General features: G+C 37.7%; 4 protein-coding genes across 9 annotated transcripts; 2 read left to right on the top strand and 2 right to left on the bottom strand.

Moving 5' to 3' along the window:
* Positions 1–87: 87 nt before the first annotated feature.
* Positions 88–4,259, bottom strand: LOC137710669 (splicing factor U2af small subunit B-like). Of its 5 annotated transcripts, XR_011064996.1 has the most exons (4): positions 3,114–4,259; positions 1,903–2,185; positions 1,725–1,801; positions 88–1,630 (listed from the first exon to the last, which is right to left on the bottom strand). XR_011064996.1 is itself a non-coding variant. In XM_068449759.1 (1 exon), the coding sequence occupies exon 1, from the start codon at positions 4,029–4,031 to the stop codon at positions 3,171–3,173; it is 861 nt and encodes a 286-aa protein (XP_068305860.1). In that variant the 5' UTR covers positions 4,032–4,258; the 3' UTR covers positions 2,938–3,170. The 5 variants fall into 5 exon arrangements, 1 of the variants encoding a protein (XP_068305860.1); XR_011064993.1 differs by having other exon boundaries at positions 88–1,801; XR_011064994.1 differs by having other exon boundaries at positions 88–2,015; positions 2,098–2,185.
* Positions 4,260–5,094: 835 nt separating this feature from the next.
* Positions 5,095–8,744, bottom strand: LOC137710668 (mitotic spindle checkpoint protein BUBR1). 2 transcript variants are annotated; one of them, XM_068449758.1, is made up of 12 exons: positions 8,586–8,744; positions 8,206–8,493; positions 8,027–8,086; positions 7,691–7,835; positions 7,401–7,558; positions 7,237–7,318; positions 7,086–7,152; positions 6,968–7,016; positions 6,028–6,202; positions 5,846–5,931; positions 5,481–5,561; positions 5,095–5,380 (listed from the first exon to the last, which is right to left on the bottom strand). In XM_068449758.1, the coding sequence occupies exons 2-12, from the start codon at positions 8,415–8,417 to the stop codon at positions 5,317–5,319; spliced, it is 1,179 nt and encodes a 392-aa protein (XP_068305859.1). In that variant the 5' UTR covers positions 8,418–8,493; positions 8,586–8,744; the 3' UTR covers positions 5,095–5,316. The 2 variants fall into 2 exon arrangements, with proteins under 2 accessions (XP_068305859.1, XP_068305858.1); XM_068449757.1 differs by having other exon boundaries at positions 8,206–8,462.
* Positions 8,745–17,550: 8,806 nt separating this feature from the next.
* On the top strand, positions 17,551–18,270 carry LOC137710667 (calvin cycle protein CP12-3, chloroplastic). Its single transcript, XM_068449756.1, has one exon. The coding sequence runs from the start codon at positions 17,644–17,646 to the stop codon at positions 18,052–18,054; it is 411 nt and encodes a 136-aa protein (XP_068305857.1). The 5' UTR covers positions 17,551–17,643; the 3' UTR covers positions 18,055–18,270.
* Positions 18,271–19,877: 1,607 nt separating this feature from the next.
* Positions 19,878–24,641, top strand: LOC137710666 (chlorophyll a-b binding protein 7, chloroplastic). The gene is made up of 6 exons (XM_068449754.1): positions 19,878–20,166; positions 20,289–20,455; positions 21,459–21,605; positions 22,332–22,464; positions 23,574–23,666; positions 24,261–24,641. The coding sequence occupies exons 1-6, from the start codon at positions 19,966–19,968 to the stop codon at positions 24,561–24,563; spliced, it is 1,044 nt and encodes a 347-aa protein (XP_068305855.1). The 5' UTR covers positions 19,878–19,965; the 3' UTR covers positions 24,564–24,641.
* Positions 24,642–26,414: the final 1,773 nt, after the last annotated feature.

Genomic DNA, 26,414 nt, shown 5'->3' with positions numbered 1-26,414 from the left:
GCTATAAAAAGGAGTAAATTGACAGTTAGGTGATAATATAGGGAAGTATATGGGTTCGTTTGGATATACTTTTAAAATGACTGTAACTACTTTCTGAAAAAAAAATTTTGGGTTCTAAAAGAGTGTTTCATGCAAAAAAACACTAGTTATTTGTTTTTTATAGAAAGCATTTCATGTGTTTTTTTTTTCAGATTTTACTTGCATTTGTACTAAAAATTGGTTAAAAAAATATTTTCACAAAAAATGTTTCAACTATTTTAAAAGTAATTCCGAACAAACTCTATATGACTTGTGGTGCTAGGGTACTTTGATCTTACTGCACTGCAAAAATACTTGACATTTCAGATTTTACACGCGTCCCGACTCACAAAAGTTGAAGATACAACGAAATTATAAATATCATGCCCAAGGGATGTTGAGAAGCTAAATTTGATAATATGAACACACTCAAAATCTTCATAATTCAACTCTACCACGTTCGGCTGGACCGACCTGTTTAAAATTTTAAACGTTCGTTTATTGATTTATTCATGTCAAATCTTTGCACAAGGGTCATGCTAATCTTCCATGGATCCGGATCGTTTCAATTTTATCGGACTTCCCTCAAAGAAACAAACCACGATTTGTTAACCGTTCAATCCCGAAAGTAAGCGGAAGAAGGGCGAAATCACAACAAATCTCAGCCAGCCTATACACAAAAGTATATTGGAGATTCAAATGAGGAAATCGTTTTATCGTCTTCATGTAAGTTGTGTGTGCGTGTGTGTATATATATGTATAAACTCTATAACACTCACTACCAACAACATTATAAAGCCATCAACAAACAGCATTGCATTTGCAATTGCACTTGCACATGATCGATCGAAGTTCGAACGATCAATCATCCCAGACAAATCAAATCCTGCCCTATAATACTCATTATCCTAAGCCCGGCCTTTCTAATTTCAACCTGTAACTGCTATCTGCTTGTCCACGACACACAGATTACTCGAATAGCCTAAATTTGCGCTCGAGCTTCAGAAATGCTATCGACAACACCTTCACCTAAGAGAGGAAAACTCAGTCAAATATCAAATATCATCATTCAAAAGACTTGCAGAAAAATTCAAAGGAGAATCTACACCAAACACCAAGGCATCTGTCAACCCTGCAAACCTCTCACTCATTGTTTTCAGCTTCCTCATCGGCGCACTGTTGAATAATCAAATAAATTGCTCATCCTTCATTAGAGCTTTAATGCAGTAATATTATAGTTTTTTTCTCCTGTGGCCAAAAAACTACTACCTAGAAACCGTTAAGTCAAATATGAAACTAAGCATATGTAACTAGTGATCACTGTTTGCTAGACCGATTAATCTGATATGTATATTTATGTGACAACCATCTATTGCCCACAAACCAAAGGAGCCCCTAGAGTTGGCCTACGCTAGACCTGGCATTTTGGACCCGACCCGACCCGTTAATATTAGTATTTAGGTGGATGCTTAACAGGTCGGGTCGCTAACAGGTGAACCCGACCCAAACCCAATAAATCCAACCCGTTTACAGGTCTAGCCTACGCCATAGCTAGTTAGATCAATCCATCAACTCGCCATTTGACCTGTTTCTGAGCAGTTTTCCTGTTCACCTACACCATTCTCAGAGATACTTTATCAGACCCTAAATCATAAGCGGAAAGATTATTAGATAAAAGAGTGGGCAAAGAAGATGAAAAATCTGACTTGAGCATAACATCAGGAGAGGAAATCTGAACGATGCTCTCAGTCTGTTAAGTACTGAAATCCATGTACCTGGACACCTACACATCCACACGGCATTAAAAATAGCAGGACCAATGCTTTCTAGCCAGAAAGTGATACACAAATGATACTCTAACAAAGAAAGAATACAAATGCTAACCTATCCCACCATATCATCGGTGTGCTGAGAATCCAATTTAGATTCATCATTGAACCCAGCTTCTTCTCAACTTATGATTGGTAGATCATAGAACAAACCCCCGACCTACGAATCTATAACGAACGGGATGCTATAAACTAAATAGCAATGTCCTGTAAAATTAGAAAGGGAAAAAAAAAACAACAAAATAACCACCTAGCTGTGTGATATACGTACTGCATTCGCAGTGGAATTCATCAAAACTAGTGTCTCCACAAAGAAGTGTTTTACGCACCACTACTAGCTGTAAAGACAACAAAGGAAGCTATATTATAATCAAATTGACTGGATTACTTGAATATGTTTCAGAAACCAACGACTTTTGATATCAAAACAATCTAAAACAGAAATATGTGATGGGCAAGTATTATTATGCCACTTTCAGTTTGTCATATCTTCATGGAACTAAAACAGACATAAAGGTTGCAGAACATAGTATACAATCCAAGCCAGAAAGGAAACACATGCATAAGTCTAGAACGACTTATATGATTACCAAAATTACAAGAGAGCATGCAGAAAGAAGGGGACAGGGGCAGCGGGAGACAGAACAAATTTTTGTTACTCAATGCAAACAAGCAAAATTGCCCACCGTTTGCACATTAAGCTTTCAAAGAATCCAGAATGATCACCTCAAATGTTTTCCAGAACAGAAAATTCCAAATTAAAACCTACCAAACTCTATACAAGAAAACTCCTACGAGCTCTTGACAATTGCAATTTCACATTGACACCTTTAAAGCCAACCTTACTCGCAATGCCTGATTCTAATTGAGCTAGGGACAAAAAAAGGGGCCTCATATTGGGAAGATCAGGCATGGGCAGTACTAAAAAATACTTTCTAAATCTTTAAATAAACACATATTTTTATTACATCTTGATCGATCTTCCAATCAAAACAAGACAAGATCAAATTTTCAGCAGATTTATGCAAATCTAATATCATGTATATTGAAAAGTGATGCATGAAATACGATAAGAGATTGCGAGCGAATTAAATAATAAGCATCTGCGCTCGTCTGCAACCTAGTCAAGTAATCAAACAAACATACAGTCATTAATCACACTTAGCCCCTACTAAATAGTAAATACTAATCAATCTAAACAACCAAACAAGAGAACTGACAGTAATACATTTGAGTTTTAATTGACACAGATACAGAAAGATTTACCCATCAAATCAACCAATCCAAATGAAAAATCCCAATGCCAATGCGCTTTCATATCACTCACTGCTTCTCCTCCCTTTCTCGATTCCACTGCTCAATCCTCGCTCTCCGTTCCTCGCTGCCTTCCCTCACCGCCACGGGGCTCCTGCTCCTGCTCCGCCTAGGACTGCTGCCGTGTCTTCTCCTACCACCGTCTCTGTCACGGTCCCTGTCGTAACTGTCCTTGCTCCGTCGCCCATTCCCGCGATAATCACGGTCCCGATAGTCCCTCTCTCTCTTATCGTACTTATCGTAGTCCCTGCTCCGATGCCTTGGGCTCAAACTCCGGCTCCGGCTCCGGCTTATTCTGTAGCCCCGGTATCTCCCGAAGAGCCTCCTCCTGAGCTCCCTCCCAATCAGCTTGACGTGCATGAAATTACAATATCCCCCCCGGTTGCAGCTGTTCTCCTCGAACTGGCGGCACGTGGCTTCGCGAAAGTCGGTCACCGGCGAGAAGTCGGCGATTATGGGGCGACCATTGTAGAAGCGGCCCTGCAGCGCCTGAAGAGCGGCGGCGGCCTGATCCTCCTCCTTGAACTGGACATATACGTTGCCGATCATGTGATCGGCGAGGTTGTCGCAGACGTTGAGGCTCTCGATCTCGCCGAACTTGGTGAGCTCCTCGAAGATGTCCTCGTAGAAGTCCTCGAAATGCTCTTGGATCTTGCGCGGGTCGAGGGGCTGGCCCTGGGAGTCGACGCCGGGGGTGATCATGTCGGGCCGCTGGTACATGTTGGACAGCAGCAGCGTGGGACTGATGGTCGGGCGGTTGTGCAGGCGAGAGCAGCGGTCACCGTGGCGGCAAGCGCCGATCTTGAAATAGAAGGGGCAGTTGACGCGGTCCTTCTCTGTGCCGAAGATGGAAGCCAAGTGCTCCGCCATAGTAAATGGTACAGGGGTTCCAGGTAACAGATGTCGACGGGCCCTAACTGCCAATTGGATGATTGAATTCCGGAAGCTTCGATTCGACGCTTCGGACCCTCGTCTACTGCTTCGCTTCACAGCGGCTTACGATTTCGGCATCTGATCTGATCATCTGATGCTAAAAGGATAAATCCTGTGCTGCAATGACCGCCGTTCGCTCCTTTTTGGTCAATGCATCACGACCGCTCACATCTTGACCAAATAGGGTTGGATCGATGGCACGTCATCTACACAAAGTGTCCAAAAATGAATAAAGTCTACGAAAACAACAACTGGAACGTAAAACCCTAATTCCCGATAACAGATTTTTGTTAATCCCTACCAAAAAAGTGTGATATTTTCGGTAGATTTCTAATGGGAAAAGTGAGGTGTATATGTGCGCCGTTCCATTTTTCAGGTAGTTCTAAGTTAGAGGCCACTGAAAAATTGCACAACTTCGATTTCTGCCATGCTCAAACCTTATGCGATGAATGTAAAAGCGTGATGGTAGTTTGAATAAGTAAAAACAGTGTAATAATTTTCTAGTTTTTGTCCATATTACCTCAGAACAGAAAAGGTCCATTTTACTACCGCCCCCTAAAGGACTGGCACGAGTCCTAATCCTTTTGAAAACCAGCAAGCCCAAATGTCATATCATGATTCATGTAGCCGAAGCAAATAGACCTCTCAGATAATTTTATTTGGGAGATCTATCTTACTCGAACAACCTAATTCTATGTCAGTGCAAGCTTTTGTAGGATGATCCTCACCTACTTGTCACAACGCTCACTAAACTTTCACAAAACAAGAAACTCTACATGTTTTAGGTAATATGACAATCTATCCTTTATTCTAGTCATATTTCTCTTTTTAATATTGAAAAAGCCCCCGCTAATGAATACATCTGCAACCGCTCGCTTCATTGCAGGTCTCTTTTATCAACCACAGGACTAACCTGTCACTAACACACCCTCTAATACAAATAGGAATCAAGTGAGATTTTATTTGTTAATAAACGGACAAGAGAACATTTGGGTTAAGCACTACCAACACTTTACCAACTGAAATGAAAAATCCAGAATTCACAATCATGTGTCACGCTTTAGCATATCCAGAATTGCAAACATACATCCCCTAGGATAACGTTTTAGCATATCCAACTTGAAATTTGAATTCATAAGCATGTGTAACGCTTTAGAGAGATAAAGCGTTGATCCGCGAATGTATCATCATCTAACACTCGAACAAGCATAAATTTTGGCCATCACCTAGGAAGACTGTTGGGAGGGAAATTGCGCAAGGGGTCCTCCCGCAGCAATTCTGTTTCCCTGCACAAAGCATCACAAAGAAATCTTAGCAATTCAAATTTGAAACAAACAGCTTATCAGATCTTCAATCCAAAAGTTTCAACAAATTTAGTTAGCTTACCTTTTGAGATCTCTCTCCTCGTCCAGTCTAAGTTGCACGGTTGAAGACTTGGCACCCTCCTCAACATTCATTCTATGTTTCCTGGTAACAAAACCATAACAAGTCAGAAAACTGACAGCAGTTTCCACAAAAGATTGACTTGCAAACAGAGCCGCTGCCCTACATACTTTTTATACTTCTGAAACATTGAGTTGAGAGTTATAATGCTTCGTAACAGAAGCTGCTATAGATTATCGCAACAATTTGTCATGTGACTTTAGGTATTTTGGAAAACTGTACCAAGATGGGATAACAAATTTTCAAAGATAACAAAATTTCAAAGAAAACTGGCGGCTAAACTTAATGAAACTTGTCATTGCACTCACTCTTCACATTCTTCATCAACAAAAACTTCAATACAGGTGCTACTAGCACCTGCTCCTCTAGTTCTAGATCCAGGTCTCTGTGGAATCTGAAAGAGATAAACCAAGGTTATGGTTGGCTCGGTGAATATATCAAAGTGTCAATCTTTATCAATTGTATATTGGGGAAGGAAGAGGGAGGAAACCTTGTATGTCGTCCACTTGGTAGGGATAGCATTGTTTTCTTTATTTCTCTCAGCTCTAGGTCCAAGGGTGTGCCAAGAATTCAGGTCTGTCTTTGGCATGTCTGGATGGTAACGAGAGCCAACATCAACAGAATATGACTCTTTATAAATGTTGATTGGAGCCAGGACACGATCCCTAAAAAGTCAAGCCAACACAAGATCTCATGTACCAGTTTGCAAACAGGCCACCAACACAATAGCATGGTCACAGGCAAAAACAGAGAGTACACATTGAATGAACCTCATCAAACTTGGTAGGGAAGAAGATTGGCAAAATTGAAATTAAAAGAAGCATGAGAAAGAGCTATGGAACTTATACTGTCAAGATTTGAGAATAAAGAACCACAAATAAGCAAATGAAAAATTCACATCAAGCCACATTATTTTCGGAAATATTACTTTGAAAAGTAAAATCACGTGAAGATTAGTTGATGAAATCAAGAAGTGTTCAAAACCATTTCACTGCATATTACAGAAACTTTACAAAGAACGCTCAGCTTATGTGCATAAGAAAGAGATATAACTATGGAATTTATACAGTCAAGAATAAAGAAGCACAAGTAAGCAAAAGAAAAATTCAAATCAAACCACATTGTTTTCCAAAATATTATTGGAAAAGTACAATAATGTGATGATTAACCGATGGAATAAAAAAGTGTTCAAAACCAGTTTCACTGCATTTTAGAGAAACCTTACAAAGAACACTGAGTTTAAACTCAGCACATTACTATCAGTTTCTGCTTTTTGGCGGAAATGAACTGGTAATGGACATTCTTAGTTGGTTTACGTGATATGTTAACAAGTTACCGCAGTTGATTACAGTTAAGTCAAATAATTGTATTTGAATAGAATAGTCAACTAACACAGAGAAAATAAAGCAGATAAGAACTTCATATCTAACCTATCTGGCTTCAAATTATTTCTCAGCAGATCAGAGCTCCCCAGCTTTCCTGCAACATCGTGGGATATAAATAATGCTGGAGTACAAAAATAATCCAGAGAATAGCAATGAAACTTACGATTCTCTCCCTTGGAAAGGACAGTTCCAAAGCTTCGGGTGGGTAAATGTTTCTCCGTTGGATCCTCCTATAAGTTGAAGAAGATTGAATAGTAAATCGCTTGTAAAAATAATACAATAACATGTCCTGTATTATGAGTAAATGGGCACACCTCTGCAGCTTTTGATTTTCTCATAGAGCGAGCAATAAATTTCCTATATGCATCCTTCAATTTTTCTACGGGCTGAGCATTCCTGTAAAATGGAATAGTTAATTCAGGTCTAGAACGTATAGGAGATAAGAAAAATTGAGATGCCAAAATCAGCATAAGGTAACCTAGATATCCCAAGATTAAATGTTTCATTGGCAGCTTTCATTTTGTTCTTGGATTCCAAGAGCAAAGCATATGAGATGTAGAAAACCGCATGTGTCTTCCCGATTTCATTTGCATCAAGAAAACTGTATATGACTTGAGCATCTACACAATTTTCAGCCTGCGGAACCAATTCATTCACACATTACAGTATCAGACAATTGAGGATCTGAAACTGGCACTTAGAAATAGACGTCCAGCGCTAAAATCAAACTAATCTTAGATATAATGATGGGAAAGAAAAAGAACCCACATATTCCAACCAGACTTTGAGATAGCGGAGATCATCCTTGTAACGGTCTGAATGCCAAAATGTACGTACGCATTGCTCATATATCACCACCAACCCCGAGGAATCTCCACCAGGTGGAAATGCTTCCTGAACCCACTTGATACACCTTTAAGAGATAAGACGGAGAAAATTGAAGGGTATATAAAGGATAGTAACTAGGTCTCCAACAATAACAAAAATCATGAATTTTGTATATCTATTCTCTGCAACAATTGACAAGAAACCCATTCATGGAAAGATCGAAATGAAAACAGTGGTAAAACTGAAATCAGAGAGAAGAAAGTAATCAGTACTCACTCAAGCCATGGGTGGAGAGGATCCTCGCCTTTATACTCGTCAATCGCTTGAATCAACAGCCTTGTGAGAGTTAAATCCAAAAGAAATTCAAAGAATTAAAGATAAAAAAAGGCACATTACACAAAAATCAACAAGGCGAATGCAGATGAAGGTTTGGAGGAAAGAAAAAAAAAAAAAACCTTCTTTGGTCAAGGAGGGATATCTTGAGTTGATTGTCGTTGTGAACCTTGAGAGCTTCGTTTAAGATGGAGACTTTGCGGCCTCTCTTCAAGGGCCTAACATTCTCCTTAAAGAGCTCCCACTCATTCCCCGTCTCTCGCTTCGATGCCAGAAATTCCATCTCTGGATCCAACCACTCTACTTTCTCTATCTCTATTCCACTATCCGCCATCCTCACTCACTCACCAACTCACCAGTACTCCAAAATTTAAAATTACTACAAAAACCAAAACAAATATAAAAAAAGCCTTCAAATTGAAAGTTAAAACTTAAAACCCCCAGATCCCTAGTATCACAAATTTCGACAGTCGCGGAAATTTGGGTTAAACGTCAAGCTTACCTGCGGATCGGCAATGGAGGAACTCGGGAGTGAATGATCTGAGAGATGAGAGGAGTAAAAAATCCAACAGCCGGGGAGTGGATGACTGCCGCTGCCTTGAAGAGATATACGGTTTCCAACGGTAAGGGAGTAGATGGTAGCCGAAGCCTTGCGTGCAATTTTTTTTTCGTTTATTTGAACTTTAAAGTACTTTTTGGCCGTTGAAGTGAAGTTCAAATTGAAACTTGTAGTCTCCCGCTCCAGGCACGCTGCCCAAAGCCTTTTTGTACAAAACATGTTTTTTTATTCAGTAAATTGTAGCAATTGTCCTTTAAATTTAACCTAATTGGAGCAATGATCAACCAATTAAAAATCTATTACCATTGGTAGGGATGGGCACGGTTCAGTTCAATGCAATTTTGAAGTCAAAACCGAAATGAAACCAAACCGTTTAATTTGATTCGGTGCAATTTCAAACGGTTTCGGTTCAATTTTCAAACCATTTACATACAAAATGAAAAAAAAATCTCTTTATCCTCCTCTCTCTCTCTCTCCCATCTCACAAAAAATATTAAACAAATAATACACATCCTAAGAGAGAGGTGTTACTGCTAAATACTAATTAGACCATCCTCACTCTCCCTCCGTCCCCCCCCCCCCACTTAACAACAAGGGGTCATAAGGATTCCTCTGCCCCTTGATTACACATCTAACCAAATCATAGCAAGTATTAGAAAATGCCTAACCAAATCAGATAGTGTTTGAGTAAATAACAACGAAACAAATTGATACACTTCTATCATTTTATAGCCTTCAGTACTTTACCCAGAAGCCGTCATCGGTGCCTAAGAAAAGTAATAATCGCCCAAACAGAGCAATTGAGGACAAAAAACATATATATTTGAATCTGATTTACATGCATACACAGGAACCATTATTATGAAAAATGCTTTGTCCCCAATGCCAAATGAGATCGAGTGCAGCATTAAGCATGAAACAACTAATTAAATGTATGGAGTGTAACAAATATCTAATTAAAACATAACATCTAATATGGTTATTCAATTAAAGGTTCTTTTTATATTTGTGGTGCGGTTTGGTTTTGGTGCAGTTTTCAAAAGCCAAAATCGAAACCAAATCGTTTTCCTACACTGCGGTTCGATTTCAAACTGAAACCGTTTCAAAACCTCAAAACCAAATCGTTTGGTACAGTTTGATTTGGTTCTTGTTTTGATTTCGGTTTTCGGTTTCAAGTGCCCACCCCTAACCATTGGTCCCTCGACTCATCAAAACCTGCAGCTATCATTTTCGTCAACTTCGTTAAAACTTCCATCAAAATGAGTCACTGCCATGCACGTGAGGCTGGATCAAGGGGTAAATATGGAAAAGCAAATAAGAAAAATTGTATTAATGGTCTCTCAGCTTTAATCCAACTGGAGAAATGATCCCTCAACTTTAACCTAATTAGAGCAATGATCCTTCAACTTTAACCCATTGTAGCAATGATCCTTTCAACATAACTCATTTTGACAGAATTTTGATGGAGTTGACGAAAATGATCATAACTACACGTTTTGATGAGTTGAGGAACCAATGGTAATGAATTTTTAGTTGAGGGATCATTACTTTAATTTGATAAAAGTTGAAGGACCATTGCTACAATTTACTCTTTTTTATTCTAGTGTGAATACGTGGTGACATACTAAGGAGTAGGATTCTCTCCCCTTCCCTCTCCTCCCTATTTGAACGGTTATGATTAAGCCACGTCAACGTTTTGTGTTAATTTTTGGGTAATTACACAAAACTACTTCAACTATTAGTCGAATCACAATGTCATACCTCATATTTAAAACATTGCAATGTCATACCTTAATTTATGAATTTGTTGCAATGTCAGACATTCGTCAACTTTTTTGTTAATTATTCTATTAAATGCTGATGTGGCAGCGACAAAGCCCACTTCTTGTTAAGTGGAGGCCAAATTTTAGCCAAGTGGACAAAAAAATAATAAAAATTTGTATTATTTAGAAATCTTGGCTAATTATAAATTCAAAATTAGGATATAAAAAATAACATCATTTTTGCCAAAAATAAAATATTAAAAGAAAGGGTAAATTACAGTTTACCACCTCAGGTTTGAGGTCTATTACAACCTCATAAAACATGTTCAAAAAAATTCACTTTCATATCTCATCTACTGTTTTTTTTCAATATAATACGTCTGTTACGTTTTCCATTCATTGGTTCGTTAAGAGCTGACGTGGCAGCAATGGACCCCATTACATGTCAGCCCACTCCCTTCAAAACTTGCACACGTGGATATCCATCTGGTATGTCATGCCAACTCAGCAAAACAAAAACAAACAAACAAAAATTTGAAAAGGGGATCTGGGCAATCACCCTCTTTCTCCTCTCTCTCTACTTCACCTTCCGCCACCACTCTCGGGCCTAGAAGGCCCAACCCAAACCCACCGCCGCTGTCTAGTTGGTTCCCCAAGGTCCAATTTCTCCCCGAGTTCTCGGAACCACATCTACCACTTCAACGGTTTTCGAGTAGAGCGGGTCGCCAAGGAAGTTCAATTGAAACCTAGCTCTCCGCCGCTGCTAATGAGCGCAAAGCCGAATCAGGGCAGTCAAGGCTCGCTTCACCTACTTGCTTCGACTCCACTGATTCGAACCAGCAAGTTTGTTATAGAGGATATGCGTATATTAAACCTGTACAACAGGAAAGATCCGGTGTTTTAACTCCTTCCCTGGTTTTTATGGAGGCTACAACGAAACGATCCCGGATGCGACGTCGGCGAGCACATACAAGTCTTCTTCAACATTGAAATCGGTTTGGTTATCTTCAAAACGATGATGGATCGATTTGAATGATGGTTAGGAGAGATCGAGCGGTGGTCGATGGAAAACCGGATAAACAGAGACGGAGATGAGGGGGGCCAGAGACGAGAAGCTGGAGATTGTCGAAGAAATGGGTAGGGGGTTGCGGGGAAATGGAAGGGATGATGTTCTGGTTTTTTTTTTTCTTTTATTTTTTTTTTTAAATTAATTATTTTTAAATTCATTAAAAAAAATTATTTTTTAGCCACCTGACACAAATGTGGCAGCCACGTCAACTCTAAACGGAATAATGGATGAAAAATGTAATGGAATAATGGATGAAAAATGTAAATGATGTATTATATTGAAATAAAATAGTACTTGAGGTATAAAAGTGAAATTTTTTGAAGATGTTGTATGAAATTGCAATAGACTTCAAACCTGAGGTGGTAAAGTGTAGTTTACCCTAAAAGAAATTGAAAAACGGATAAGAAAAGATGAAGATTTAGGTACTATTTGGTACGTGGGACGGGACGGAACGCAGTAGGACGAGGTGTTCTGTCTCATGTTTAGTGCGCCTAAAACGAATGGAACGCACTGTTCCACAGGACGTATTTTGCCAGATTTTTCGTTCTGCCTCCCCCTAGAACGACTTATTCCACCTTCGTGGAACACAAATTTATAACATTTTAAGACAAAAATTCCCCTTATCTTTTTCAATGATTACACCATCCAAATCTTAAAACAAACCCTACATTCATTCTATCACTGCCTTTCTCTTCCGGTGGGCTTGCTCCTCATCTTGTCCCGTAGCCATCGACTACACCTAGCCAGCACGCAACAACATGGAGCCACTACTGTCGTGCTGCAAATTGACCCAGGTATTGATAGCTTGATGAATCTCAGTTTTTGTTTCATTGTTTTGCGTTCCGGTTGAAAGTTTTATAGGTTTTAATTAATAGGTTTTCTTTTTTATCTTTTGTTGCTGATTTGTTAATTATTGGGTTGTGTTAATTACTGGGTTTTGTTAATTATCAGATTTGATTTGTTAATTATTGGGTTTTGTTAAGATTTGTGCAACTAGGAGTGCGAGTGCATAGATTTAACATGCCAATTTGAGATTTCTGAATTAGAAGTGAAGAATGGAGCAAACAAATGTAAGACCCCACTAGTGATATTCGGATGCTGCTGTAGTTCCAATTTGAGATTTCTTAATTTCTTACTGATATCTGATGGTTGTGGATTTTTTGGGTCTGTTAGGAGGGGTAGAGAAAATGAAAAATGGAAGAAAATAAGGAGAAGATGAGGAAGAAGAACGTAAGAAAAATGAGTGGTATAGACTGATCTTTCTGTGGTTGCGAGCCTGTGGCTTATCAAAGCCTATTCTATTTATTGTCTATTTATATATAGGAGTTGGAGAATTTGGCCAAAGAAAGGCTGGAGTAAAAATGACGACATAGAATTGGAATTCACTTCGTATGATATATACAAATGAGGGATTGCTTGGTGTACATATAATTTGGATAACAGTGAAGCTTGTGATATATGTTAATCTATCTGTTATCTATATATTGGTGCAGATAATTGAATTTGTTAACTTTCATGCCTACAAGTTAGCATGCTGTTTCTTGTATCAGAATTCCCCCTTATAATTTTACAGGGAGCAGGATGATTATGAGGTGGTGAATTGCATTGTTTTTACCTTATGTACTTGTATACAACTGCCTTGTTAGTATTGTTGTTTAGTGAGTGAGGTTTTGGTAGGATTGCAATCGGAATTGAAGTGCATGAGAGATTTGGTCTTGTGTGTTCTATGCTGGGTGAAGTTGGGATTGAGAATAAGGTGGGATTGTGGGCTTGTGATAAGGATCAGGGGAAAGGGGCCAAATGTGGTTAAGTCCTTGTGGAATTTGAGGACTTGTGTTCTTTCTATTTTTGCTTGATCTCAACTGGGTAAGAGCTTTTTGGCTCACTTTTTTTAGTTTTCGAGATTTCAAGTTCAGGTTTTGACACAGAAATGCAGCAGGATCACACTAAGAAAGATCATACCATCAAGTTTAATTTCAAATGTCTGTTGATTGAGTGGGACATTTGTTAGCTAAAATTGCAACATAATTATTGGTTTAGATCTTACTGATGTATAATTAACAACTGTTGGATTTAGTTTTTGTTTTATAATAGTCATAATGGATAATGGCATAAGTTAATGCAAATAACCTTTGATAAATATGTTTCCATTCTTATTCTGGTACTTTACCAATTCATTGTTTGATGATAGTTTGATGACATTTTGCTGAAATGATTGTTGTCATTGTTTTTTATTGTTTGAAGACTACTGAGATGTAGACATGTATGGAAAGCCTACTTCTGGAAAATAGAGACTCATAATTTTACACTTATACTATCATATTGTTTGAAAGTTGCCTCTTCACATCATTGTCCGGTAAGCTTCAACCATATTGAAGTTAAGCATCATATTGATATAAAAGATAGAATTCATGGCATAACATATCATCAGCCATGTGCTAGTGTAAAAAATATATATCATAGATAAGCATATATGTGTTCAAAATATGAACAAGTTCAACAAAAAAAAAACACGTCTCACGCATAAACATTGTACCAAACAACAGACAAAACATGGGTAAGTTAGTCATTTAATCTTTTGGTTCTGTTCCGTCCAGCGCGTACCAAACATAACACGGAACCTCTGTTTTATTCCGTTCCATCCTGTCCCGTCCCTTCTGTGTACTAAACAGTACCTTATGGAACGACATCCCTTTTTTTCATCGATATCACCATTCCTTTTTTTCCTTTGATTAGCCACAATTTATATCTTAATATTTAGCTTGAACAACCTACACACACCGAGCCTTGTAGAACGTGGTGGGTGTTTGGGTTAATATTTGAATATTGGACTAGACTGAAGGAAGGCCTAAAGATGTCAAAACAGAGTGAATCTGCCCGAAGCCTAGCCACGAAATCTGAAGCAAACTAAAGCCTTCTCAAGCCAAAACAAAAGTCACATATCTATGATGAAAGTGACAAGTGATGAAGACCAACTTACTATCAGCCAAAAAACACTTCCTAGTGGCACTATCAGTAAAAAGATGATGACTCACTACCCTCCAAGAGCTTTCAGGCAAGAGTAAAAGCTAAAGCAGTTAGGCCAAACTGCCTATAAAAGGGGAAGCAAGCATCTGGGACAGAGACACTCAACCAATCAAACAAACAAGCATACAAACTTTACTCTCAAGCCATATTTGCATCCAAAAAGCTTAAATCAATCCAGATTCTATCCTTTTAGAAATAGTTTCCTTAGAAAAGTTATCTTTTGTCTAGTGTAAAAGCTCTGCTACCTTCCCTAGTGTTGTAGTATCGATTCCCACGTGTAAAACTTGTTTACCATCCATCATTTTTAGGGGACACCCTTTGTGAACTGAAAGAAAAGTGGCTGCAAGAGGTTCAACCTTGCCAGACAAGGTGAAATCTTGCCTGAATCTCTCTGTTTGTCCTTTAAAATAGTAAATATGTCATCTAAATGTATTGTTCATCATGTATTTAAGTTATCTTCAGTTATTTTCTATTTAAGAAACCCATTTTCATATGGATCTAGTTAACTTAATAGATCTGCTTTCATTAAGAGCAACATGGAATCAAGCAAATGTTTTAAAGGGCCCTGGACTCCCTCAATTCGAACATACAAGATCATGAAACTAAAAGTCCTTGTTTACAAGGCAATAAAAAAAACTTAATGTTGACTTAACCCATATGCAACAATCCTTTTATAACAAGAAGTTTGAGTAACTTGGGGGCACAAATAATCAACTTAAAACACACTTGTTCTACATCTGCTATATTGAGGTAGCAATGGCATGCCTAACACTTTATTAATTTTGATTGTGAGCCTCAATGCCTATACCTAAGGCCTTATAAAGGCACCTTTTAAAATTAACTTTATACTCTTCTTGTAGCACACCAACAAGCAATAGCCCGACTACTAAACATCAAAGTGCCAATCCCTTGGGGAGCTGTACTGAGGTTCAGAGACATTCTCTAGAGAAATCTTTGCCCAAACAATGGGCATCTCGACTTATCAATCGAAGGCACCTCCTATTAACGGTGTGGCAAGACAAATGTCTGTTCGGTTCTGATCATAATACGAAGTTCTATGAATCTGCAATGAACAATTTTGAGTAGTAACTCTTGCTCATCCTTTGAAGTAAAGTATTGTTCCCCTTCATGCCCTTCTCTTCCTCTTTATCTTCCTTTCGCCTTTCACTTCGTTATTTCCGTCCTCTATTTCTTTCTCTACCTTTCCCCTTTTTCACTTATGTTTAGTAGCTTGTGAGGAGGAGACGAATGTTGGTGATGATTTAGCAGAGTCATCTGCTGCACAGCACCACCACTGTGGAGTCTGATGGCGCTTGCAGTCTTATCCATCCTAGCCGTTTAGTATCACCATTTTCTTTCTCACTTAGAACCATTCAAGGTACACTAACAAATATGGAGATGACCTTTTCCTTATGGGATGTAAAGATTGAAGTATTGCAAATTTGGGTTGCAGAAAAGATTGAAACTTTTGAGCTTTTATGGGAATGTGAAATTCTGGGATTGGAGTTTTGGGGTTGGAGTAGTGAGTTTATGAGAGTTGGGTTTTATAAAGGGAGGAATGGGAAGTTGTAGGAGATGAGGTTGGGATTAGCCAACAACATGATTGGAAAATTGATGATGTTATAGAATTTTGATGTTTCCTATTCAAGCTCTTAGCTTTAAAGCAATTAGCTCTTCAAAGAGTTGACGATGATGTCCTTCGTTGAGGTTGGCGACGTACTTGAGAAACAAAAAAAATTTCCAACTTTTTTTCATACTGGCTTTTAAAATAATTTAAGCACTACCAAACCAGTATTTACTTGACAGAATATGTAGTCTCTTTTCTTTGTATGACATTTTACAAATTTTCATAATCTAAAAAGCATATGATATGTCATTTCATAAAATCTGTAATAGGATGTCATTAAAGAAATTAAAACAATGGTGTTATTTACACACTTATTTTTATTTCTCATACACTCTTTTCAATTTCTGATCATCGGATTGAATGAATTGAAGAAGACTTAATGAACAAAATTTAACAAGAATATGTAAGAGATAAAAAAGAGTGTGTGAAAATTACTCTAAAATAATTACAATAATATAGACTATTACAATTAAGCAGTCTTATCTTATTTTACTAAGAGAACTTCAATGAAAAACTCTCGGTATTGTTCACTTTAACGAAAAATCATATTTTTACACTAAAAAATCAATCCTGATACTATTCACTTTACCTTTTATTTTGTCCTTATCGTTAAAACTCAAAGTTTTCAAGTATTTTCATTAGTTTTCATTTAATGAGCTACTTAGTTTACTTTTGGAACTTGGAAAGCCACATGTCAAAAGCAATTTACACATACCAAACACGATTCTTTATCCAAGTGAATCTCATTGAAAACCAAAACACTCAAAGACATTGGCCAATTTCTCCTTTAAACTTGCCGGAGTTGCCGATTTGTTTCTGTAAACTTTAATTTTAGGTGACCATCCTTAAATCTTATAATTAGTCAATTTCTTCCTGTTGTTAAGTTTCTGAAATTTTCGTCAACCTCTGCCACCCTACTTCAAAGAGTAAAAAAATCAATTTGCTTATTTTAATTTAACTATTTTTCTTTCTAAATTGCAACTTAGAATACGGTCTACTGGTATTTTTTTCACTTGTAAGTGAGAGGTTTTATGTTTGATTCGCACTAGAGGCGAATTTAAATTATGTTATTGCTAACTTATTGTGAAACTAAACTTATCTGTATGTATTAATGTAAATAATATTGTTTGTTTTAAAAAAAAATCCATAAAACTATTCGATCCTAGAATTGACAAAAAGAAAGAATTATTTTCTTATTTCCCACTCTTACAGTCGACAACCAAACGATGCCTTATTCGAGATGGCAAAAGATTGCTCATGTTGTGGATAAGGATGACTGTCCCCGTTGCAATTGCGATAATGTCACAAAGGGCAAGAAACAAATTGTCCAAAAAGAATTAGCACTTGAGGGCATTTAGGTAATTTTATGATGGGAAGTAGGGACCTCACCAATAAGTATGGTTTGATTTGTATGCATCTAGAAAGCGAGAGTCTGATGTGTGAAGAAGTCTCTTGAACAGAAGAGAAGGGGAGCGGAGACTTGGATCGATCGTTTGTTTTGGAAAGCAACCGCAGATGGCGTGTGTACCGTCAGGAGTGGGAACAGGAAGAGGATACTTGACGAAGATGAAGGATTTATCAGCGACGGCATCTTTGAGTTTGAGATCATTGGATTTAGGAGGAGGTAGGGGGAGGAGGAGGATGAGAGGCGTGATGGTGGCGATGGCGGTGCAGGGTAAGTTCAAAGGGACGCAGATGAGGGAGAAGCAGCTGACGGAGATGATTGAGAAGAAGGTGATGGAAGCAAGGGAGGTTTGCGAGGGAGATCCGAAGACGGACGAGTGCAAGGTGGCGTGGGACGAGGTGGAGGAGGTGAGCCAAGCCAAGGCCGATCTTAGGCTCAAACTGGAAAAGCACAAAGATCCCCTCGAGTCATTTTGTCGGGAGAATCCGGAGACGGACGAGTGCCGAATCTACGAGGATTAATTATTCCAGATTCCAGACTCCAGATTCCAGATTTCAGAATTGAAATCCACCAAAACTTGCTTCCTTCCTTCCCCGTCATCGAGTGATGCATGGATCCTGATTATTGCTGCATCTGTAATATCTTGTTAGTGTAAAAGCATCAGTTAACTGGTTGCCCAAATAATGTGTGTAATATTGAAAGTATTATTATTATTGTTTACTGTGGTGTTGAATTGATCGCGGTGTCCTTCTGATTGGGTTTGCTTGATTGCAATATGTTGTTTGGAATATCCTGCACTACTTTATTTGGCACTAGACTGGCAGTCCAATTTCAATGGGATCCAATTAAGGTGGTAGTTAGGATAGCCCTTGATCAACGCATATATACCTACTTACAAACATGATTTTTACCATGGCAGTTGGCATGGGCTACTCACAAACATTGAGCAAAACAAATGCTGAGCTAACTTCTCACTCATCACTAGAGGCTTTGATCAAATGGATAAGCGGATCCATATCAACTCAACAGTAGTACCCCTCTATGTGCCGAGTGCGGTGTAACCATAGAGACCAGGAAAAAGTTAAATCTTTTCTATTTTGCTGGGGTAGGTCGCGATGGGAAAGTGATTTTTGTGCTTCAGTTTAGATGTCATTCATTGAAATGTTATGTGTTGATTGTTTTTCTCTTCAGAAAAAAAAATAAAATAACCATATGCATTGACTAACACTAAATATGTCTTTTTTTTTTTCACGTGTGACCCTATTTTAGAGGGAGTAACGCTATATTAAAATTAACAGGAATGAGAAAAACAAACTCTAAATTTTGGGCATTTGAAATTCATGCTTGAACATTATTTGTGCAGAAATGAAAACCAGAAAATATCAACTTAAGTTTGTCAAAATTGTATCAATAGCGGATAGACCATCCAAGACCATGTATACCGCCCACTTTCACACAACAGATTGATTGTTTTATCGTTTGTCAAAATTGCAAGTGATGAATTACCTTAATGGATAAGATATTTCTCTTTAATTTGCTGCAACACAGGTTCAAGGCCTTTTCCAAGTTCGTTTAGATAATCTTATTAAAAAAAAAAAAATTTGATTTTCCATTTTACAGGTATAAAGGCCAAACTTAAAAAAAAAAAAAAGGAGTAAATAATGAAACCCAAAACAGATTTTAGCAAGATTTTAATTTCTAATAATATTGATATTTTTACACTAAAGAATAAAAAGTTCCGTTAAAATGCGCAATAAACAGCTTAATTTGGTATCAGATTTTAGCGAGTTTTGAAGGAGAGGCATAGAGTAAGCATCCGGAGAGAAGCCGTGGACCTTGCAACCAAGTAACTGATTAACAGGAATGAGAAAAACAAACTCTGAATTTTGGGCATTTGAAATTCATGCTTGAACATTATTTGTGCCGAAATGAAAACCAGAAAAGATTAAATTAAGTTTGTCAAAATTGTATCAATAGCGGATAGACCATCCAAGACCATGTATACCGTCCACTTTCACACAACAAATCGATTGTTTTATCGTGTGTCAAAATTGCAAGTGATGAATTACCTTAATGGATAAGATATTTCTCTTTAATTTGCTGCAACACAGGTTCAAGGCCTTTTCCAAGTTAGTTTAGATAATCTTATTAAAAAAAAAAAAAAACTGATTTTCCATTTTACAGGTATAAAGGCCAAACTTATATAAAAAAAAAAGGAGTAAATAATGAAACCCAAAACAGATTTTAGCAAGATTTTAATTTCTAATAACATTGATATTTTTACACTAAAGAATAAAAAGTTCCGCTAGAACGCACAATAAACAGTTTAATTTGGTATCAGATTCTAGCAAGTTTTGATAGAGAGGCATAGAGTGAGCATTTGGAGAGAAACTGTGGACCTTGCAACCAAGTAACTGATTAACGGCTAGAATATGATTAAGAGCAGCAGCATGGGAATGGCTGTTCTGGGAGGAGGACTCGGAGGAGCTTGGCCGCCTTCTTGTTCAGCTTACTCCTCTTTCTTTGGGCATCCTCCGTCTCTTCCCCCCCTAAACCTCAACCTCAAATCCCCAAACAACCAAAAGTCTCCTCCTCCTCCTCGTTTTGGTGTATGCAAAGCTTCATGGCAAGAGGTCACCTCTCTCTCTCTTCCTCTCCATTTCATATATTCAATTTTTAATTAATAATTAACTAATTGATGATGGATTTATATGTATTATGCGTTGTTGTTGGTTTTGGTTCACCGTTCCTTCAGCTTGTGGGAGTTGTGGTATTCTCTGCCATTCCATTCACGGCCGTGAAGGCCATAGCCAATAGCGCACTCGGACAGTCTCTGCAGAAGCGGTTGGAGGAAAGGAAGAAACTTGCTGTGGAGAATTCTTCCACCTTTAGGGCCTCCGCCCAAATCGCACGAAAACGCAGGTAAAGCTCATTTCCATTCGCTCGTATATAGGCATTTCTGTTTGTTTGTAATCTTATGTCTAACTAGTACACCTGCAATGAATAAGGCAACGATTAATATATGATAAACACAGCTCACCAGCTAGTGTGTAAGAGTAAAATATATCTCTAGCAAAAAATTTTGGTGCCAACTCTACTCAACTGGTGCTGGTGCTTAAAGTGGCTGTGATACCAATATATTGAACTCATATAGGAATCACACTCCTACAGTGGGCCTGAAAATTTAAGTGTCATACCAATATATGGAACTCATGAGTGTGTTATATTAAACTCATGAGTGTGATATCAATATATTGAACTCATACTAGTGTAGAAGTAGTGTTATAAACTTATAAGTATCAAATTCAGGTTGCCTGATTCCTATATATAGGTATCACACTCGCTCAAACTACTGTGGAAGGCTTACCAACTAAAAAGCTTGTGGATCGTTTTTGTTCTATCTGTCTTCCAGTTTGCAATGTTAGCACATGTCATCCATCCATCCATGTAGCCATATAGAAGAGTGTTTTCAGTAGCCAATGGTCGTTTTTATTCTCTCTGGTGACTGTTCTGTACTAGACTAGTATACAATCCAACCCATTAATAATGATTAATGGCAGCATCAGCAGCTAATTGTGCCTACTTTTGGTGGATATTTCCATCTATAACATGGTCATAAGTTCATAACCACTGCCTAATCGCAGTTTCTCATTTTCTCAGGTCTGGTACAAACTAACCATTTGCTGCATATGTATGCCATGTTCTTGAGGATCATGTTTTCTGTGGAGTACCAAATCGTAACTACTAACCTTATATTGACCGAAGAGCAAACATAGTGCTTTTCACATTACTTTGTATGGAACTCTTAATTCATTGGTTTTTTAGCTTCTGTCACTAAAGATATGTTGACCACGAATACTTGTATTGAATTCCTAATTTCTTATAAATATGTATTCACTGCATGGTAAACTCTCCTACTTCACAGCTTGTGGTACGGAGAAGGGCGTCCCCGCTGGCTTGGCCCAATTCCATATGATTATCCTGCATATCTTACTGGAGAACTACCTGGGGATTATGGTTTTGATGTTATAGGTCTGGGCAAGGATCCTGTTGCTTTCCAAAAGTATTTTAAGTAAGTCCCTTTTTTTTGGTTCCATTTCTGATATCGATATTGGGGATGATCTTCAATATAATCTTCACATTGCTAGTTGTTAAAATTTGACCGCAGAATCCTACACAATTTTAACTGAGATGGTAATTTTCACAATTTTCAACTTTGGAATAGAAATTGGTAGGTTAGGCGTTGTTAACCACACTAGTTGTAACCTACAGCCTTTCAACTTTCCTTGTGATTTATCACAATATTGTTACTGCTTTCATACAGATCTTGTTCTAAGTAATTTTGTAGTACTCTCCATGGCTAATTGTCCACTTCTACAGAGATTCCAAAGTTTAATTTGCAGAAAAAGATTGATGCTTGACTAAATTTGGAAAGAATTTTGATGCAGGATCAAAAGAAAAAAAATTAATGTTTGACTGAATGAAGTCTTTAATTGCTGTCATTGTGTCGAGCAAGAATAATAGGAAATCAATGGAACGAGGAGACAAAATTATAATAAAAAAGAATAGCATCACGCTGGTAGGGTTCTAGGAATCTCTCGAAGAGGCCTTGGGCATCACAACTAAGGTTAGGTTGTGACCCACGGGTTCCAAATACTCCAGTGTCATCGTGCCATGGTTCCTGAATATTAAACCTCTCAGGATCTTTCATTTTGTTATACTATGTGCAGTGTGATATTTGCTTGTGCATGGCTTTAAGTTGTCAATAATCTGTGTATTCTTCTTTGTTACCCTGCAGCTTTGAAATACTCCATGCTCGTTGGGCTATGCTAGCTGCCCTTGGTGCTTTGGTTCCTGAAATATTAGATCTGTTAGGAGCCTTTCATTTTGTTGAACCAGTATGGTGGCGAGTTGGCTATTCAAAACTTAAGGTTATTATTTCTGTGCTGGAATCAATCTTCTTTTATTGATCAATTTTGTTGGACCTTTTCTTGTGCAATTAAACCATGTCTTAGATTTGCTGAAGAAAATGGAGACCAGCCTACTGGACCTTGCGTTCTAAAGGGATGATGAATATATTAATCTAGCTGAAATGATAGGGATGTGAAATAGAAGGAGAAACTTATGAGAGACGAGTGAGTTATGATGAATTTTGTCATGATATCATGGATTAGTAAACAGATAGTCAGTTGTAGCGTCTTTTTTTTGGTTGGTAGATTCTGCTTTGAAGTTTTCAAATGGTTTTAAGTTTTAACTGCTAACGATATTGTTAGTTGAGTCATAATGTTTTAGATGATCAGCTTTCCTGATTCCATTATAGCCTGCTATTTAGAGTAATAGAACCCTGTTTAAACCTTGATACTGAAGGAGAAACAGAATCACATTTAATAACTCTCGCATATCATTCACTTAACTGACTTACAATTACACAACCTCAGCTATATATAGCTGGCTGCAAGTTCACCTAAAGACCCATGAATTAACTAATTGCTAATCACATAATTAACTGTTAGTTAGCTAATTGACAAATAAGATGCTTACTCATCAAGATGACTAAACTAATTGACATAGCATCCTGTCACTGAGACATGACGTTACAAAGTTTGTTGGTTTGCCAGCCACTAACTGTTTAAGTTATTTATGATTCAAATACTGACGCTTTTGGTTCAAACCATGTTTTTGGCTTCTGCGAGCCTCTCTTATGCAAGCTAATCTACCTACAAAATATCGTGATATAATTGTTGCAACGCTCCCGTGCAAGGATAGGTCAAGGTGGGAATAGAAATGATAAGGATAAGTTCTTATATCTTGCCATAATTTGCTAAAATACCATGGTCGGTTAAGTTTCTCCCTGAAGTGAATGGTGAATACCTGCTGAGGAATTTTCAACTATTTCAGTTGCATTACCTCAGAGTCACCCGTTATATCCGTCTCCTTCAATTTAAATAAACATCTTATATAGTTTGGTGTGAGCAACATATTAGGTGAATTGTTATTTTTAACTTTCTTTTCCTTCTAACTTATCATCAATGTTCACCAGGGAGACACACTAGACTACCTTGGTATCCCGGGGCTCCATGTAGCAGGAAGCCAAGGAGTGATTGTCATAGCCATATGCCAAGTTCTCCTGATGGTAATGAATTTTTAAAGCTCCGATCTTTTACTTTCAATATTCATAAAATTGTAACATATGATTGGTACCCTAGAAAGTAGAATGGACTAAGTGATGAAATTCAATGGTTTTAACCCAGTGATTGAGATTATGCTTGGTGCATGTTGTCTGAACTGGGGCTCATGTTGTTCATTGGGAACCTGAAAAAAAATTTACTCTTCCGGATATCTATTGCTCATTCATTCCTGTGATGCATTTAGCACTTAAAACTTTGGGATCAAAAATTGTTTTCTTGGCATAGTCTAGAAGAACTCACTGTCCCCAAAAGGAAAGTCTTTATGGCATAATACGGAATAATTCCTTGTCACAAAGGGGTTCATTTCGCTGTTTCTTTCATCGCATGGACATGTAGACATTGTGTCTGCATTTCTAAATTATGCTTTATGACAACCACTCCACACTATTTCTAGTTAAATCATTCATGGTACTAAGTTGGTGAAAAGATACAGCTCTGCCTTAGAGATTTGGTTCTTCTCATATTCTGATTGTAGCATGAATTTCCCAACTTGTGAATGCAAACATGTAATTTATTGTAAACATTTGATTGGTAACTAGGTTGGACCTGAATATGCAAGGTATTGTGGGATTGAAGCATTAGAGCCTTTGGGAATATACCTGCCAGGCGATGTTAATTACCCGGGAGGAGAGCTTTTTGATCCCTTGAACCTCGCCAAAGACCCCGTAGCCTTTGAGGAGCTGAAGGTGAAGGAGATAAAAAATGGGCGCCTAGCTATGGTGGCCTGGTTAGGCTTCTACAGTCAAGCTGCTTTGACAGGTAAAGGTCCTGTTCACAACTTGCTTGAACACATTTCAGACCCCTTACACAATAATGTGTTTACACTACTCAAATCAATGTAAATCTTGTTTGGATTGTACACTATATTTGCACCTACGTTGCCAATGTACATCTTATCTGCATCTCCAAGCGACTGTAAAAAAAACGACGACTATTGTATGAGTCATCAAATTTAAATTTTACGTTTTGCAGTTGACATATTCGTTAGAGATGTTCATATAACCCAACACGAGAACAAATGAGTTTTCTTTTTCTTTTCTTGGTTGAGAAGAAGTATGAAATTCATCAAAAGATGAGATGGAAGCCTCATTAAATCTTGCCACATACTTAACTCGGTCGAAGAGAAAAGGGTACCACGCACCAAAAATAATTGTAACTATCCTCAAATAACTAATGATAATCAAATTAGGAGATTCCTCATACCAACTTTCAGTCCCAACCTCGCTAACCGATGAGCAACGTCCCTTTAAACATGTTGAGATGAGATTTTTTTTCCCTCGTATCTAGAAGCTCGAATTTTTTTATGTTTAAAGAATGATAGAGGAGGAAAAAGGGGTGTGATTAGAGATGAACTTTTTTATTCTCTCTCAAAATTTTAATTAGGAGCTCATTTACAGAGTTTAAAAAAAATACTATTAGGTCAAGATTCGAGAATTGATACTCCAAATATAGCAAATAAAACGTGTCTTGGTAGATATAGAGCTTACAAACTAGTAGTATGCATGCTCGTTTGGTACACACGATTTGATTAAAATGGATAGACTACTAAACTAAAGGCATGTTGATGGGAGAAATTATAAAATTATGGCCTTCTTAGTAGATAATAAGAAGAAATATTATTCATGAAGAAATTTTACCCATTCAAATCCTTTTTAAAATAATGGAATTAGAAGAAATGAATTTCCTTCATAGCTATTTATGTTTTAATCTCCACCAACTTCCATATCCAATATATCTTAAATTTCGCCACTTAGTACTATGACCTAGTGGTATTTCACTTCACTTATAAACGAGAGGTCCTAGGTTCGGTTCTCGCCAAATGCAAGTTTGAACCACATTATTGCTAGCCTATCGTAAGGCTAAGCCTACCTTCTCCCCCTGACCATCTCAAACCCTTGTAGGTTAAATTTTTAGTCCCATATTATTAAAGAATGAATTTAGAATAATTTTTTTTCTTACAATAACTTTTAGAAAAAAATAAAATTATGTAGACTATCATAATTTAATTTTATGCACATTTTAATCTAAAAATATTTAGATTTCGATAAATATTGAAAAATCACTAAACCGACATTATGAAACTCGTGAAACACTATGAACGAATATGAAACACATAAGATTTTTATTATTATTATTTTAGCCGTTAGATTTAAATTTGGATTGTTAAATTTTTTTTAACCATTAGATTTGACAACATTAGATCTTAACTGTTGGATTCAATGAATTTATAAATATAAAACTAAAAAAAAAATACAAATATATGGTGTGTCACATCCCGCCCTAGGCCCTCGCCACATCTCGGGCTCGACTCCACCGTAGCACGATATTGTCCGCTTTGGGTCCCGACCACGCCCTCATGTTTTTGTTTATGGGAATTTACACGAGAACTTCCCAGTAGGTCACCCATCCTTAGATTGCTCTCGCACGAACTCGCTTAACTTTGGAGTTCCAATGAGTTCCAAAGCCAGTGAGCTCCCAAAAAGCTTCGTGCTAGGTAGAGATGAGAATATACATCTAAAGCTTATAGGATCCACTCCCCTGGGTGATGTGGGATGTCACATCCCGGCTTGGGCTAGACCACTTCCCGGGCCCGCTCCACCACTGTAGCACGATATTGTCCGCTTTGGGCTTACCATTCCCTCACGGTTTTGTTTTTGGAACTCACGAGCAACTTCCTAGTGGGTCACCCATCA

Source organism: Pyrus communis, chromosome 12, assembly GCF_963583255.1.
Source record: "Pyrus communis chromosome 12, drPyrComm1.1, whole genome shotgun sequence".
NCBI classification, from domain to species: Eukaryota; Viridiplantae; Streptophyta; class Magnoliopsida; order Rosales; family Rosaceae; genus Pyrus; species Pyrus communis.
Note: the sequence above shows the minus strand (reverse complement) of the source record. Positions and strands in the feature narration are given on the sequence as shown.